The sequence below is a fragment of the Pygoscelis adeliae genome, unplaced genomic scaffold (genome assembly GCF_000699105.1).
Source record: "Pygoscelis adeliae isolate BGI_AS28 unplaced genomic scaffold, ASM69910v1 Scaffold505, whole genome shotgun sequence".
NCBI lineage: Eukaryota > Metazoa > Chordata > Aves > Sphenisciformes > Spheniscidae > Pygoscelis > Pygoscelis adeliae.
Genome location: NW_008824811.1, coordinates 617,254 through 634,588, shown reverse-complemented (window position 1 = coordinate 634,588; position 17,335 = coordinate 617,254). Strand labels below are relative to the sequence as shown.

The 17,335-nt window shown below is 42.2% G+C and overlaps 1 protein-coding gene across 1 annotated transcript in view; it reads right to left on the bottom strand.

Annotated features, from left to right (window-relative positions):
• MAPK8IP3 (mitogen-activated protein kinase 8 interacting protein 3) overlaps positions 1-17,335 on the bottom strand; it is a 54,129-nt gene that overhangs the window by 16,266 nt on the left and 20,528 nt on the right. Inside the window, exons 8-17 of the mRNA XM_009324241.1 lie at positions 16,840-16,958; positions 12,644-12,655; positions 8,859-8,916; positions 7,698-7,850; positions 6,043-6,124; positions 4,107-4,237; positions 3,429-3,485; positions 2,790-2,960; positions 1,023-1,149; positions 75-170 (exon numbers count right to left, since the gene is read on the bottom strand). Coding sequence (XP_009322516.1) covers positions 75-170; positions 1,023-1,149; positions 2,790-2,960; positions 3,429-3,485; positions 4,107-4,237; positions 6,043-6,124; positions 7,698-7,850; positions 8,859-8,916; positions 12,644-12,655; positions 16,840-16,958 — 1,006 coding nt within the window. The remainder of the gene's footprint in view (positions 1-74; positions 171-1,022; positions 1,150-2,789; positions 2,961-3,428; positions 3,486-4,106; positions 4,238-6,042; positions 6,125-7,697; positions 7,851-8,858; positions 8,917-12,643; positions 12,656-16,839; positions 16,959-17,335) is intronic.

The following is a 17,335-nucleotide window of genomic DNA, read 5'->3' as shown; positions in this document are numbered from 1 at the left end:
CATTTAGCAACCAACATTCTTTGCTTATTCCATGTCCCCCTTCTGGACTGGAATGGTATGCAGAGACAACGTACCTTCATGGTTGGGTCCTTCTCTACTAGTGGGCGACAATACACAGGCACAGGGACGTTTTTCATGCGAGTGTCTTCCTGACCACCATTGGGACTCAGCTGTGGGGGAAGAGAAGACAAAAAAGACAGTACAAAGCTGTAAACACCAGGCTATGGTAAGAGAGATATAACCAATAACGGCAGAACCGAACTTATTAGCCTCAGAGGTGGGTGCTGCTGAGTCTTCATCTCACATCTTGTATGAAAGAGAGTCCCTACAGGGCCGGGAGCAGCCTACCCAAGAGACTGCCTCTCTCGCCATGATACGGTGCCCCAATTATGGTCAACAGAGGCTATACACTGCACTGCTGACAGAGAAAGGGTTGTTAACAGATGCTCCCTGCAAAGAAGTCAGAACACTGGCGTTCCCTTCCACCATGGCCTGAAACTCATCCACTTTCAAGCCACACTGCAAGACTCCTTCCTTTCAGGTGGTCTTTGACCAGTTAAATGAGTCATAGGCCAACAAATGAGGCTGATGACATTTGATTTTGTGTTATTGCTGGGCAGAAATGGGAGCAAACTGCACTACATTTGGTTTTTATACTAAACAATTGGTAAAGTTCTCAGAGTATAAATGAAATATCTAATGTACAAGCCCAATTATAATAACAAAGGAAATAAAAACAAGTACTGGGCTCTGGACAAAGAAGATTAATTTACTTTTGGTTTAGGGTAGGTTCTTTCAGCACCATCATGCAGAGTAATGCCCCCTCCATTGACTTTGGTGGAGATACAGAGAAGATTAATTTAATCTGTGCCTACAATTATCATACAAATAAAACATACATGATACCTCTAAATGAAGTATTTAAGGACTAAGGCTAGGGTTACCAGTGGGAGAGTTAGGTTGTCACTGGTTTCACTGTGGGGGACGATGTCCCCTCAGCCTGTCCGGGGAGTGGTCCCTACCTGCTTGTACTTGGCAGGGAGGCTCCAGCCGCAGGCCTGCAATCGCCCATCATCATTCCGCACATGCTCCCGGACCTGGCGGTACTGCTCCCGTTTCTGCTCGCGACGTGCTGAGGATGTACAGTCACTGAGGAGAGAAGCAACAGCGTTACTTCCCAATCTATGGTTAAAAACAGAAACTGAAGGTTAAAAGAGAGTGTCGCCACAGCAGGGGGAAGAAACACAAAGCAAACCAAACTCATCTTTGCAAACAGACGCAAGAAATCGGAGAGAGGAGAAACCCTGTTAAGAAGCAGACATAGGCATCCCCAATCTCTAACTCCCTGTCACCTGAGCGATGTGGCAGGCCAAATCATTGTCATCTCCACTTCAGTGCTCCAAGAGCTCTTCAGAAACAGGGAATCAACCTTCCATAAGACTTATGAATCTATGAGATTACACCAATTTTTGCTTAGCTGTTACAATTTACTGATCTCCATCAGGAAGGCATTTTGAGTTCTTCCCTTCTTCATTATAGTCAACTATTTATTTTTCTGTCCATTTTAAAGCTTTCTCTGCTGATAAGGAAAATATGCACTAACTGCTGTTGAAACTGCTGGTTTCAACAGAACAACTCCAGCTTTGCACTGGCAAAGGTTAAAAGAAAAATTGATCTGTGAGCTCTTAAGTTACGTTTCAATATAGACAAAGGCTCTTTGAATATCAGTTCCAGCTCTCAATAGGTTTTTAAAGTATCATTCCAAGGTACAAACAACATCGGCAAAAAAATCCAATCCAAACCAAAAACCCCTACACATACACACATAATGACATATATACTTAAAATAAAAACAACTCCCTGCTAAAACAAAGCACTTCCCTGCATATGCTTCCTCCCCTGGGGAGAGAATGAGAGAACAAACAGCTTGTGACAGTGGTTAGTCACATCGTTTAATGCACTGCTGAAAAGCACTCAGACACTCATACACCAATGACTATGATATTGTAATCAGATAAAAAGAACAGAATAAAGGCAGTGGGTATCTACAGAACACAAATTTACCCTTCTAAAGATAATCTCTTCTCTCCTCATCTAGCACCTTTCCAACAAATCCTTCTTATTGCTGAAGTTATAATACTTTACCATCATATTCTCCAAAGTCCTTCCACAAAAACATCACATATGAAACGGTACAACCTCGTAATGGTAGAACACATGCATTTTGAAGTCAAATAAAGCACAGAAGGGTTTTCTCCATTCATGTCAGAGACATAAAGGATAGGGAGAAGGCTGCAGCAGCAACACTTAGAGGCTCTTTTTTAGCATGGTTAAGGTTAAAACCAAATATTGTAACCTAAATGTGCTGTTGAGAGAACTTTTGTCTTCACCTAAACTCCTTGTCAACAGGGTTGGGCAAGACACTCCATCCTGCTGTCCTAATGCTGCCATCACACTACCACAAAAGCCCTACTTCATTCTCTCGCACAGTCTGCAAACACGAGTGCAGAACTAGGGTTGAGGCCAACTCAAGCCTACAGTGGTCCTTGCTGAGATAACCATCATGGCCTAGAAAGCCATGGCAGCAATATGTTTGGGAGGACAAAGTTTGCTGAGCCCATCCACATGGTAACTGATGAGTGAGAGATCAGGGAGATAAACCACATGAGACAGAAACGTATTGACACCACACAGACTTTTTTTAAAGCAGAAAACAGCTTATTTTAAGAAAAGCTGCTATTTAGGAGAGCTGCAGGGGGACCTAGCTTGGCACACAGCACGCAACTCACTCTTCAGGGAAGAACTCCAGGGTGCGGCTGCCGGAGGAGATCTGGCACATGGTGTGACTGCGACGCTGGCTGAACCCTGCTGTTGTTGGAGACTTGTAGTGGATGTTCACAGATGGGTAGGTCCTCTTTGCTGGTGGGGGACTTGAGGAAGAGCTGAACAGACGGCTAAAACTAGGGACAGAAAAAGGCCAACAAATATGAGAAAAGGTGCCTGGGGAGACAACACACCACAGATTCACAACAGGGGAGACAAGAGGTATGCAATCAGGGGCTGTAAGCCCTTCATAAAAACTGCCCTACTTCAAACATAGAGCTAAGTCTTCAGTTTGATTGACATAAGGTGCCAGAAACAGATACCTTCTGAAAACAGCCCTTTATTAAAACTGATTGTGAGTGTATGTATGTTTCCATTCCAGAGTACTCGTGATCTTTTTCAGCTTGTAAAACAAAACCAACGTAGATGTGCAGATCTGACTTTAATTTCACTAAGGACAAAGGAAGCCCTTGAAGGCAAAAGGGTTCAGCTAACACTTTTAGTTGATGTTTCATTAATGTCAGAGTCTATTAAGTTGCTGTCTAAAGTAGAAATGGCAACGCTTCCCCTTTTCTTAATCTTACACAAACCACCAAAGAACTTACAACTGCCAAATGGTGGATTTCTTCTTCTCCTGGACGGATGGGTGCTCACGGGAAGCTCTAAGGACAAACACAGCAGAAGCAAGTTAATTTCAGCATCTCTTACCCAAGCTTCTGCCAACCAGCAGGCCATTTCCATCAAGGAAGCCATGTCAAAATTCAGAACTCATTCTAACATGTTTAAAAGCACAACAGAGGAAGTGACATGCACTGGTCTTTAATGTAAGCACACTCAACCACTTTATCTTTCAATGTTGACATGAAGTGCAAATAAGTGGGTTCAATTTGAAGTTTTATCAACTCCCTGCAACATTATCATTGCCACAGTACTAGTCTGGTAACTACAAACCCCAGCATCATATTCATTTCAAGCCATAGCCTTTAGAATTCATTAATTAGAAGAAACCCTCTTCCCTACAGCTTCTCCTAGCTTCATTAGCACACAAGAAACAAGCAAGACAAACAGCTGTCCAGTGTCTCCAAATAACGATGGCAACTTAAGATTTGCAGCCCAGGATCAGGAATAAGAGAGAAAGAATTAGGTATTAGGAGAAGCGTCTAGAGTTTGGAAAACTTTCAGCACTTCTCAACCCATATCTTGGTAGGGGTTCCATTGACCACAAGGTCAAACATGACCAGGTTATGTCCTAAATAGGAATGTTCACTAACATTCAGTCTCACCTGATCATCTCTGTCCACCTGACAGCCTCCTGGAGCTCCATCAACCTCTCTTTGTATTGATTGCGCTCCATCAGAACCCGGGCCATTTCCACACGGGTGAAGCGGCGGCGTTGAGCTATGGGAATGTTGTCCTGCAGGGGGGAGGAGCACTGCTTCAGCCAACAAAAGATGGAAGGGGATTGATGTTAGTACAGGGCAAGTCAGGAGACAGAAAGACATATTTGTTAGTTCTCCTCCTGTCCTGTTTGATTACCCCCTGATTTCCCCATATGAGGTGCTAATTCTAGACAAGTGATCTCCAAACTATGGCCCACGGACCTCTGGAGTGTTCTGCAAACCCATGAAATTAGAATTAGAACCACCACCAGATTGAAAACCCCACCCAGGGACTATTGCCAGCAAGGTGCTTTGATAGTCTACAAGGAGTTATGAGAGTTGACAGTGGTCCATTGGTCCAGAAAGTTTGGAAACCAAAGTTTTAGTTCATTAGCAAATCCAGTCACAAACAGCAGCAAGCACCACATAATGCCATCTGTCCCCTCGAGAGAACTAGGAAGGAGGCGTTCTGTTAGTACACACTGATAAAGGTGTAGGGCACAAGAAACTAAAGAAAGGCCTTTTCCTCTTTGGTGACACAACTTGGCCTTCCAATGAGGACACATGCGGCTTTGCAGGCGATAGGAATGAGATTCTGTTTGCCTCTTTTGAGGAGTGGAAAATGAGAACAACATGGCTTAAGGTGGGGACAATATCTGTCCAAAAAGAAATCGTAAGGATTTTGGGAACCCATTACTAGGAAGTGGCACTGGGTTGTGTCTAGACTGTGGCAATTCCCAAGCTCAGCCTGGCTGGTGAGTACTGCTGAGAGCTGGAATAGCACAAATTAACCAAGTCCCTCTCCAGCCTCCCTGGACTTGGAATAAACCTCTATGATCAGTCAAAACAAGAAGTGTATAAATGAAAAGGAATTTTACAAACTCTTGTTTTTTTAATTTAAAAAAACGGGCCTCCTGTCAGTTCAGCTTAAAAGAAATCCGGTCCTCTTCAGCATTTCACAAGCACAACTTGAAAATTTTCCTATCTACCTAAATTCTCAACAGACCAGGTTCACCCCAGTTAAGGCAAGAGAATTGAACCTGCTCCAATACCTTTTACAAAGTAAGAACACAGTAATATTGAAAAGAAGTGTATCTAATTCCCTGTCCTAGCAGAGTGACATTTACAAGGAAAATCTCTGTTACCATTTTGGTTTGCCTTTTTTTTTTTGGCTACAGTTGGTCTTTGTTGAAAAGCCTCTACCTCAGCCAAAACAGCCTGAAGAGCTGTCACAGAAGAACAGTCCATAAGCCTTCTCTGCCTGTATCCTGTAACATGCAGTACTGGCTTATGCAAAAGAAATAATGAGAAAAACAATGCCGCAAGATTTAGATTACAGAACTAATAAAAGGCGGCAGTTCCTGCTGCAAAGCTGTCTGTAAACCTGGATTTCACTGCACAATGTCCTCACGGCTTACAGCTTCATTGCCAACGTGGAGACAAGCTCTTCTGGGAAAGCCTGACTATCACAAGACCCCGAGAGAAACCACACTGCACACTAGACTGTAATTCAAAATTAGGGAGAACCAGATAAAATGGGAAGGTGCTGAGCAGGGCACTGCTCTAGCACCATTCTGCAAAAACCACATCGTGCACGGTATTGTCACTGTGTCAGCTGCTCATCTTTGCCAAACTATCGTTTGAAAGTCCTATCAAGAGGTAATCTCACGGCATCTGTCTATTAGCAATGCTCATCAGCAATAACTCGCAGTTCACCAGCTTTGCCCTCATTGTTAACGAAGGCAGATCAATCAGCATCTCAGGACTCATATATACGAAGTAATATAGAGTAAGTATATAAACCCCCTTTCCCCGCAGGCATTTTAGTAATGTAATATACCAATTCTGTACAGAGATAGCTGCTTACATCCTCCACCTCCTCTTTGGGTTCTCGTCGGGCAACAATCGCTTCAGATTTCACTCTAGGAAACAGGAAGAAAGGCATCAAACCAGCAAGTGATACCATGGCTGGCCCTGAAGTGTTCTGGGGAGGTGAACCACCTATGGGAAGGTCTGTCTGCATGCATCACAAGGAAACATTTTCAAACTGCGAGCTAAGTGTACAAGCTATTAGATGCTTCTCTGATGTTTTTCTCTCTCTCTTGCAGCATGTTACTCTGAACAGCTTCACCGACATCACCCCATTTCTTTGGAACATTTGATGTAAGCACCAAAATACTGACCACTGGAACAGTCCAGACAATTTCTATTTCAGAGCCATAATCTGTGGTCAAATGTTTGATGAGATCTTAACCATGGGAAAACTGAGCCATTATCAGCAGTCAAAATGCTGGCTTAAGTTCTTCTGGGCTGCTTCTGTTTTCAATGCAGTGAAAAAAGCGTCTAATGTGACAGAGAGTTTGCCATAATGGTAAAGAAAAGAACACCAAATCCATGTTAATAAAATACTTCAAGTATTTATCTGAGTGCTTTTAATTTCTTTAAACTCCATACCGAGGTGCAGTCGTGCAGTCCCATTTGAATTACAAGCACTTTTATTAACACCAGACACTGCGGAAAAAAAATGCTGTCTCCATCTCCTAAAAAGGCACACTTGCCAGTTAAAAGTCCATACCCCTACTGCATAATATATTAAATATATTATGTATATTATGAGAGACTCAAAAAGGAATTTTTAAAAATCAGACCTATTTCCACTGCTTGTCAGACTATTTTCATTTCAGACATTTTGAACAACGAAGAGACCAGTCTGTGTTATTTTTGGAGATTCTGTGCTCAGATTAGAGAGGCAACCTGCCAGATTCCAGCTGCAAAATAAACACTGTCCTCTGAATTGAGATACCACAGTGCAACGTACAGCTAGTCAAAATGTAATTATGTTGCTTTGAGCCCATGGGGCATCTTTAGTTTTACGGATGTGAAATCATCACAGGCTTTGCTAGGCATTTAGGCTTCGGTTTCTCTAGTTTGAGGGGAAAATAAGTGGGATCTCTCAAAATGCCACCTGCATAGGACTGCCTATGCACTCTGCCTCCTCTTCTCATTCTTAACATGAACAATCAAACAATTAACAATACTGGCATTTAAATATTGTTTGTGGGAATCTGTATTAGCTCTTTCATTAAATGAATGGGCATTCATTCCTCCCATAGCTGTCTTAGTTGCTGCGAGGATCAAGCTCTTGACAGTTTCCTTCAAAACTATTGGTTTTGAAATTCTTTTCTTAAATTGCAAATTGAAACTCTGAACGCTTCACTCTAGGGAGCCTGGATTTGCAGTTGCTGCCGGAGAATTCTAATCCTGGGGAGGAAAATTCTGCGGGTTTTCTAAGGTTCAATAACCCATTTCAATCCAATAAAAACAACATAACACTAAAAGTATCTCAGCCACCTACCGCCAGCCTTGAAGTGCTCTGTAAGGTACCTTTGAATTCCTGTGCTAACTTCCATGAGAGAAACGAGTAAAACTAACAGAGCAGGTGGGTTTATCACTCGTGTCCTTCCAGCTCTCTGGGGCAGGGTGTGAATCACTCACCTTTTCAGCTCCTCCTCCAGCTCCTTGACTCTGGTTTCCATTTTGGCTTTGGCCTGCTTTGTTGCTTCAAGCTCTCCCTTCAGCACTTCTTGTTCTCCAGACAGCTGGTCCACCTTGGCAATCAAATCATTCTTCACAACGTTCAAAGCATTTCTTAAAGGTGTGAAAGGGACAATAAGCAAAAATGCCCAAAACCAGGAGCTGTCCATAAGAGAGATCTGAAACTAAAGTCACAGGCACTACAAGGAGAGTTGAAATGAGTGTATTTAAACAATTCAGTCCAGCTATAACTCATGGAAAAGTAGATTTTGGCAAGAAGGAGCTGCAGAAGAACACAGAAATCACCATAATTGGTCAGGATGAGATTTGTCCAGTCCTGTATCCTGACTGACAGACCAACATCTCCTTAAGATGGCAGAATACTGCAGAAAGCAGGTGTAGGGTAACCTATCACCTGCATAAGGTTCAAATCTATTTTTAACAGAATTAAGATCTGAAACACGTCTTTCAGAACTGCTGTTATCTGTAATTGTGGATAATTGTGGATGATGGTGATATAAATAAGCATTTCCAATCAGCTCCAAAATATCTTAAAATCTTTAAAATCAGCAGCTTCCTATCATAGTAAGTTCTCCAACTCTCCTCTGGGAGTACTTTGCCTTCCTCTTCCTGGCTGTTTAGCTTTACTATCATCTGGTTTGACAGCCTTTCTCAAAAAGTAAGTCCATTACATTGTCTGCTTCTACTTTATCAACTACTGAAACTTTGAAAACTCTTCTCAATAGTAAGAAAATTTTCTTTCCAAATAGCAAACCTTGTAAATAAAAACTTATAAACAGCAATATCCTCACAGAGGCTCAGACCCACATCTAGATTGCCACTGGTTAATTAAAAGCTTGCCATTGATTTCAGATGAGATCAGACCCCTACCAGCACATGCCCAGAGACTTCACCCAAGTGCCTGCAGAAAGGAAACAGTTAGGAAAGCCGCTCAGAAGAGCAATTCCTCTTCTACAATTGAAGGAACAACAAGTATTCAAGAGAACCTGTTAGATAAACAAGCAAGCCCCTGTGAAGCAGGAGTTCTGGCCAAGACCTACTTCAAGATGACATCTCATTTATAACTAGGCAGGCAGTTCAGAGTACACAACAGTTCCTTACTTGGTCTCCAGTAGCTGCGAGTTCTCCAACAGCAGATTCCCCACTTCTTTGCCCATTCCTGAAAAGAAAGGCCAGGCAGTTTTCACCTGCTCTCCTAGAAATATGAAGCTTGTGTGGCACTGCCTGACTTATGCTTGAGGAAGAGAAATCACTTTTGTTAGGCTTCCCTAGGCTTCTGTGTCCTGCTGTGGAGAATGGAGTGGTTCTTGCTGAAAGACCATGCAGCCCAAGCAAAGACACCCATGTGTCCTTCTGTAAAGAGCCCAAATGCAGACCTAGCTTCTTACCCCAACTTTCACAGACTCCCTTGAGAGGGACAGAGAGGAGAGAGCTTCACTAACACCAGTTAGGGGAAGTCAAGTCAGTAACTCCTGGTTCACCCATGAGCTATTGCAACCATTTTTTATCATCACTCATACAGAAAGAAAGTAGAAGTTCATGGGTTTTTCAGAGGACAGCAGAACACTGTCCAAATTGCTGGCCAGATCTGCACATCAGTGATTTTCTTTCTTTCTTAGTAGAAGCCAAATTTTGTGGTTTTCAGTACAGATTTGGGATCATGGTTGTGCCCAGTTTCATGAACATGAAAGGCTTTCTATTATCAGCCTTCCACCAGAGCAATTTTAACAAGATTTTAGATTGTCCATTGCTCTATCTACCTTTAACAGTTTTCTCACAGATGTTTAAAATCTGAAGTCTCAGTACCATTACTTAAGACCCACACTCAAGGAAACACATACATCAGAGACACTGCACTTGCACTTGGGCATCAACGTACAATGACTGCAATATGCAGATTGGGTTGCAAGCGCTTTGAAAAATCTGGGCCTAAAAGTGAAGGTCGAATTCAGTATGTCATAAAACCAAACGGAAAGGAATTTAGGGACCAAAAGCACATCTGGATTGTTTCCTGCTGCCAGGGACTTGCTGGCTCCCAGGGTCAGCTTCTATCTTACAGTGGGGAATAGAGGCCACCTGAGAGCTAAAGGCAAAGAGACCTCTCCCTGGCGGGGGACAATGCTGAGGGTTGGAGCTCATTTCTCACCACAGGTCCCAGAGCATGAAGAAGTCTCACAACCATCAGTGTTTGTGCTGAAGTGCTCCTTGTCCTGCCCTCTGAACTACCTCTTCCTTTACAGCAAAGACATCAACAGTTTTCATGATCTGTTATTTGCTGATTAATGAGTATTTGCAATAAAATAAAACCAACACAAACTTGAAGTAAATGGAAGTTAGAGAAACATGGTAGCATACAAGAAGTGAGAACACATCACAACACTCCAACATACAGATCCTCTTCCCACAGTTAAATGGGATGAACTTATGATGGCAAAAGCAAATTCCCAGCAAGAATGAGTAAGAAGCAGCATTTTCAAATAACTTTTGAAAAATTAGTAGACAGATAATTAATCACTTTGATGTTTCAGGCAATGTGTTCTTTGGATGCTGTGTCAAAGAATATTGCAAACAGCAAAAAAGTGAGAGACACTAACTGCAGTGTAAACTGAAGCGTATTTTGGTTTTGTAAGGTGAATGACCTATAGCCCTTTCTTTTGTGGCATGCTGTATGTTGATTGGAAGACCAAGGAGTCATCTGTTTATGAAATGATTTTCTTGTTCCTTTTTAGTGATTCTACGAATGATCAAATAAGTATTTAGCCGGACTAAATCTTTTTCCTTCCCATTCTTGAGTCATCTATTCCTCTCTATGGCTGTTTTTGGGAGAGAAAGGAACTCTGGTGAAGAAGGTGAGCTATCATGCCAGAACTAAAAGCCATACAGCGTCCCAACTATCAGTATCCTCACCACAGCTTCTACCTTATTTGTGTGTGACACAGTCACATCCCAATGCTTTAACCAGCGAGAGGTCTGAAGGGTTAGTCTTGCAATAAAGAAATGGATGAAGCTATCCCAGAGCCATAGAATTGACACTATCAGAAAACCTTATGCAGGCTGTAATGGGAAAGCCCTGCTCATGGGGAAAAAAACCCACTGTGGAGTGACTATAAGGAGATCTCTTCACCCCTTTGTGGCGTGAAGCAAAGGGAAGAGAGGTCTGGACAGAGCCATGTCTAACAGAGCCCATCCTACACTGTCTACCTCCCATAACCAGGCAAATAGTGTGAAGCATCAAAGTGGATAATCAACTACAAGAAACAGAGGAGAATCCCCAAACCACCACTACTGACCAGCTGCGTCCTGCTTCTTAGAGAGGTGATACCACCATCACAAAAAAACAAACCAAGGGAATGCAAGACATATGGAGGGATGTTGAGTGAATGGAAGAAATTTAGAAAAAAAATGCACATTAAAAAAAGAAGAAAGAAAAAAAAAAAAAGAAAAAAGGCCTTCGCCTTACCAAAGAAATCATCCCGTACTATGAGAGCCATCCCATACGAGAAAGGGAACAGAAAGAGATGGGGACAAAGGGGAAGAAAGGAAGAGAAAAAAAGCAGCCATTAAGTACCAGTCTGTAAATAGCAAACAGAGCAGCTCATCAGCATGTGTACATCTGTGTGTGGTGCCAGTATATGTGATGCTCAATAGTAACTAATCTAGACCTTGTTCTGCTCCAGCTTGGCCTAACAGGGATTTACACCCGAGATGTCAGGACAAGCTCGAGATGAGCTCATCTGTTTCTTCCATCTTCATCATTTCCCCTGGACTGCACGTCTTTGGGTTTCCCATCCCCACAACAAAGGTAGTTCAACAGACATTATGAATAGGATGAGGGAAGGACAGGGGCAGGAGGAAAAACAAAAGGGGGGGGTTGGATATCAAAGCTCTCATCTGGCCTTTTTGCACAGGCCCAAATCCACCTCTGCACTGCGACAAACTCCAACTCAACTTCAGTGGGAGGTTTTCTGAGAAAGGACCACGAAAAAGTGGTTTACAGTAAAACCAGTTTGAACTAAAAGAAAGGATGATGCCATCCCTTTCTTTTGTAACCTCACAGAGCCAACACCAAGAGGTGCCAGGCAAAGGAACATGACAGAGCTCATTGCCGCACAGCATTACGCTATCGCGCTGCATAAGTCACCTGCCTTCACTACAGGGAAAACTTCATCCAATTTGCACTGAAATCAAGAGAGATCCCCTTGACTTCATCTGAAATTGCATCAGGGCCCAAGTGCATTTTATGGAAAGGTGCGAACCTTCTGACGACAGAGTGTGGCCCTAAGGCAGTGAGTCTCCTTCACCAAAACAAAAGACAGAGCTATCACTTAAACTCCTGCCAGAAAGGCAAAGCTTCAACGAAAGACGGAGGCTTTGCCACTCTAATCCATCAAGAAAGTTTCTTTAATGTTACTACAACTATTCCAGAAGAGGGCCAGTATGCATCAGCTAACCCACAGTGGCCATCATGCACACGAAGGGATTCCTCACAGCGTGGTTCGCTGAGAGAAGAGCAGGAACCTAACTCAGTCCTGTGCCCACCCGAGCTCTGCTCCAAGCACAGCACCCGTCCTGACAGAAAAAAAAAGCACTTTGAGCCCCAAGACCTTGAGTGACAGGCCAGTGTAACACAGTGGAGCAAACCTGCAGAAAGCCACGCAAGAAAAGCTTATTGAAATGCAGCAGGCATCTGAGCACAGAGCAGGGATGTCCTGCTGCCCAGGGACCCACCGGTGCAAGGCAACCAAGCGAGGCGAAGGTGGGAGAAGTCCGCAAAGCCAACCGTGTTTGGACAAGAGCAGGGGAGTATCACACGTGTATACCACGTCATTCGACCTCAACACGGAAAAAAGAAACAAGAAAGGAAACTGAGCAGAGGAGATACACACCTGAGAACTCCCCTATGGGCCATGTCCAGCGAAGCACAGAGAGACAAGGGAAAAAAGGAAGTGAAAAAAGGATCAATCAGTGACTGAAACCAACAAAATAAAAATTTTGTTCAAAAAAAATTAATAATGATTCAGCCATTTCAATGTCAAAAGGCATGAAATAGTAAGGACAGGACCTGCCATGACTGTAGATGGCATGACTCTACATACAGGACATAAAAAAAAAAAATCAAGGGAAGGTAACCCGTGGTACAACTGCAACCACATGCCTCAGCCCACTTTTCCAGACATGAATCTCAGGCAATCGCATCTTACTGGACTGGATAAACCTTTATTTTCTCTTTATTTAGTTGTGTACCACTAAATGCAGAACAGCTAGTTCCCACTACCTTCACTTTTCCCCTCCCCTTGTGATTTTAGCAACTAGATCTGCTGATAATAAATGTGCTCTTCAATGATACTTCAGTTTACAAAAGACAATTAGTTGCACTTAAAAACTTTTTTTTTTTTTACAGTGCAGTGATGGGACTCTGTTTGATAATCCCATTTCAACTTCTGTACAAAAAGCTATATATAAACTTACCGCTAATATGGCTGAATTTCTGTCTTCACCACAAAACCCGTTATTTGATGGGAGGTTTTAATCTCCAAAGCAAACACTGTTGGGCATCTAAAACTGAAAGGAAGGACCTGCCGATAGCACACAACCAAACTGCTGGTGCTCCTTCGCGTCCAGAAACTCTTGGGATAGTGAAGAGCAGGAAGGGGGAGACAGGAGAAGGGGTAGCCTACCCAGGATCGGGAGGTAAGAACCTGCGATTAACAAGTGAATACGCAGGAAAACAGCCAACTAGTCTTCCCAAGGCTGCAGTGAGAAAGAAGGGAATTTGGTCTACAATTACCACTAGTAAATAATTGTTCTCATTCCACATTTTTCTCCAGAATGCTTCCTATACAAACTCGTGTATGTAAAGCAGTATTAGAGGCAGGGCACATATTTTATTATTTTATATTCAAAAATTGCAATGAAGAGTGACAGTTTTGCACCAACCAATGTTGGTTGCTTTGCAGATACCCAGAAGGAATGAGTGAGGTTTTCCATTCAGGAAACAGACTTGCCTGACAGCTACTGCTCAAAGGTAATTTCTGTAAGATCCTTCTATTTTTAAGTCCTCTTTAATGAGATTTCTCTTTCTTTAAGAAACTGAGTCCAAAAGGAGAGAATATTCTTTGAAGATTGATTGCCAAGTTTTGAGAGAGACTAGAGGAAATATTCAAATTTCACTTAGGTGGGGTAAACTTCATTAATTCTTTTGATTTACAGAAACAAGTGAGCTCCAAATATGACCCAGAAAGAGAGAGAACTCTTTTGGCTTGTGGGTCTTGTTTCTTACATCACGTCCATAAAGCACAATTTCCTCTGTGGCTCTTCAGACTCAAAGGTATAGCAGGAAGAGAGAACAATTCATCTGATAAAAAAGGCAGAATTTTGAATAATGTTGACAGATTTGTCAGATCTATCCTTTTGCTTCCACCTTTGCCAGACTTTGTTAGTGCTTTCTATAGTGCAAAGCCAGAAAAAAAAAAAGTACTAATCTCATTTCTTGGTCAGAGACATGACCTCTAAGATCTCTCTCTGCCTTCCTCCCTTTGTACAATCCTGGCAACATCTGTGTTCATTTTAAAGAACACTTATGTGGACAGAGTCAGTAGCCAGAACTCAACAAAAGGATTAATTAGATTAACATTTCTCAAAGGAAACTCACAGAACTACCTGATTTCACCACAGCCCACCTCCCAGGTTCGAAAAGGAACCAGGAGAAGCCTTCCTATTCTGCTAGCCTGCCGTGCAATCACCTGCAAGAGTTTTGCTGCTCTGCTCAAACCGGAAAATTGTCCCAGCACAGAAACGTATTTTTCATAAGCCACACTTACATGGGCACTGTTCAGCGAAGTCTCTGTACATTTTTATTACAGGTGGTAACTGCCAAACAACAGACGTCTCACAACCCAAAATCAATCCCTGGTCTTTGGGCAGCCTTATTACTGAAGAGGTGAAGCGCCTTTGACTTGTAACTGAAATTGTGGTGATCAACCTTGCAAGGTTTGGGCCCTTTGAAAACAACAGTTTACATTTCTCACTGATCACTGGGTCAGACTACAGGGTAATCCAAAGGGGAAGCGGATTCCCAGAAGGCAGGCTTCCAGAAGTGGGAAACAGGTTGTCTGAAGCAGTTCATACACCAAGCAAATCATTTTCCTGAATAGTAACTCTTAGAAGCTGACAATCCCCGATGCTCCAGCCATTTTGGGGAGAGAAGGAAGCAGCAGTTGGCACAGTGATTACTGGAAGATAGCCATATAATCAGCCATACGCTCTCCTAGATAAGGAAGCACCTGAGGACCAAGATAAAAATAGATGGGCAATGGCAAGATCGTCAGTGTTTTTAATGCTTTGATTCTGCTGGGAAGAGAGTTCCCAATAACATGCAGGGGCTGACTAACCAAAATTCATTCCACAGCAGGTAGATGAAGCTTTAACCATCACATGTAGTTCCTACTGTCATCTTCACTTTAAGCAGGAGTGCCAGCCCTTCTGCAATGACTGCTAACATCCAGGTGATTCTCAAACCCGGAATTCTTCCTTTTCCTTCTAAATTCTTAATTTTGTAAGTATCTGCACACGATGGCTCCAATTGTAGGCACAGAAAGCCTATGCTTTCATCTTGACTCTTCTGTAGATTTTTTTCTTCTGGCAATCTTGAGTTGCAGGTGAAACAATAGACGTTTTAACACTTCTGGCAATGGCCATCAATCCATGCACGAGAGCTCTCTTGCATGTTGCAGGGCTAGCACCATGCTTCTAAAAAAAAAAAAAAACCACACAAACCTACCCATATCAAAAAGGTATTGCAAGTGTTCTGATGATAGTCCGGAACTTGTTACATTCCAGTCACATTATTGCCTATAATAGTAACAATTTCCAGATTTTTGTCTTTGGTAAAGCAAGAAGTATTGCATTAACCTCCTTTCCAGTCTTCAGTCCACATCTTCATGGTTAAGTCTTCGGTGAATAGGGTAAAATCCATCCTCTCTGCAGAAACATACCCTTTTAGAGGGTCCTGATACAAGACTCATATTCAAAGGTGATAAAAGTATCTTCCTAATTTAATTTCTGCAAAGGTGAGCTGCTGTAAATCTGTGACATGATTCAGCTCATCCTGTTCTGGACATACATACAGAACAAAACTTACAAGATTATCCATAAGCAGCTCTTGTATCAGTAATCACCAGAAAGGAAAGGTACACTTTCAGATCAGATCTCTTGCTACTAAATGCATAAAAGGAATACTGTTGGAGTCCTCACATCTCTAAGGCTCCTTAAACCAAGCAGTAAAATAGAAAGTGAGCTACACAAGTTATAAACTCTGTCAGCTGCTCGTATTGTCTGAGTATTACAAGACCACTATAATTGTCCTGATTCAGGAAAACAGTCAGCAGGACTTAAGAACATGCTTAAATTCTGTCATGAATTAAGGTGTAGATACTCAAGAGTCCAACACCAAAAAGTATGGCAAGGGCTCAGACTGCTACCTGACGCAAAGCTGCTTCTCTGACTGCTTCAAAGTCCTAGTCAGGAATATGGAATATAACCAGACTTCAGGTATTACAAGCTCCTTCAAAATCAGCCTAAAAAGTGAATTACTACATCTCTTAGACTGACTATAAAAGGGTAAAAACTGCAATACAGACCATAATATTTCCTTATAATTTAAACTTCAAAAACTTAACAAAAGGAGTTACTTTCTTGCAAATTTCAAACAAACTCTGTATTCCAAGTGAAATTGCTAGTGTGTAAAATTACTCCGGGGAGGGGCAGAAATTTGGTGGAGAAAGCAGAAGGAGCAAGTTTTGTCTTCAAACTGTTTGTGTGGAAGAATCCTATAGAAAAATAACTTATGCACATAAAGACAACCCAAATAAAAGTTACCCAACAGTTTAAGTTATTTCTAAGTAAGTATTACTGTACTGCAGGTACATTTTTCAGTCACATAATGTCTCAATTTCCATGCCATTTTTTTAAAAGCTAAACATCCAAGTTCTGAAAAAAAAAAAGAGAATTTAAGTGCTTCTAGAAGCTTAATACAGTTGTCATTGTACCAGAGAAACCAGAATGGTTCTAAACAAGTTTTTACCTAGCAGATCTGCTCCTTCATCAACATCTCCGATAACCTCGGACCCTGCTGTGGAAAGTTCATGATACAGAGAGTCTGTGTTGATGCCAAACGCTTTGTTCACAATCCCCTGTGTTGGGCTGTTGTTGGAAGAAAAAAAAAAACAAGGACTCTTGTTACTTGGCAACATTTAAGCTAGAACATTTCTCTCTGAAATACTGAGCATCCCAGACCATCGTGATCAAAACCCCGAGAGCACATTCCACCTGTTCACCATGGGCTGATTCAGGGAACATACTGAGTAAAGAAAAAAGCATGTTTTATTCCCTGTATCAAGGACAAGTACCTATCATGCACCACCTCAAAGCTCACCCAGCTGACTTCCTTTTAAATCATACTAGATAATGACTATTCAATATCTGATAGGAAAATTTCAACTCGCCGAAGTTCTCAGCTCTGACTTTTCAGACTCTGCAAGGATTCCCACACACCTATCAATTTAGATAGCAACCTTAGA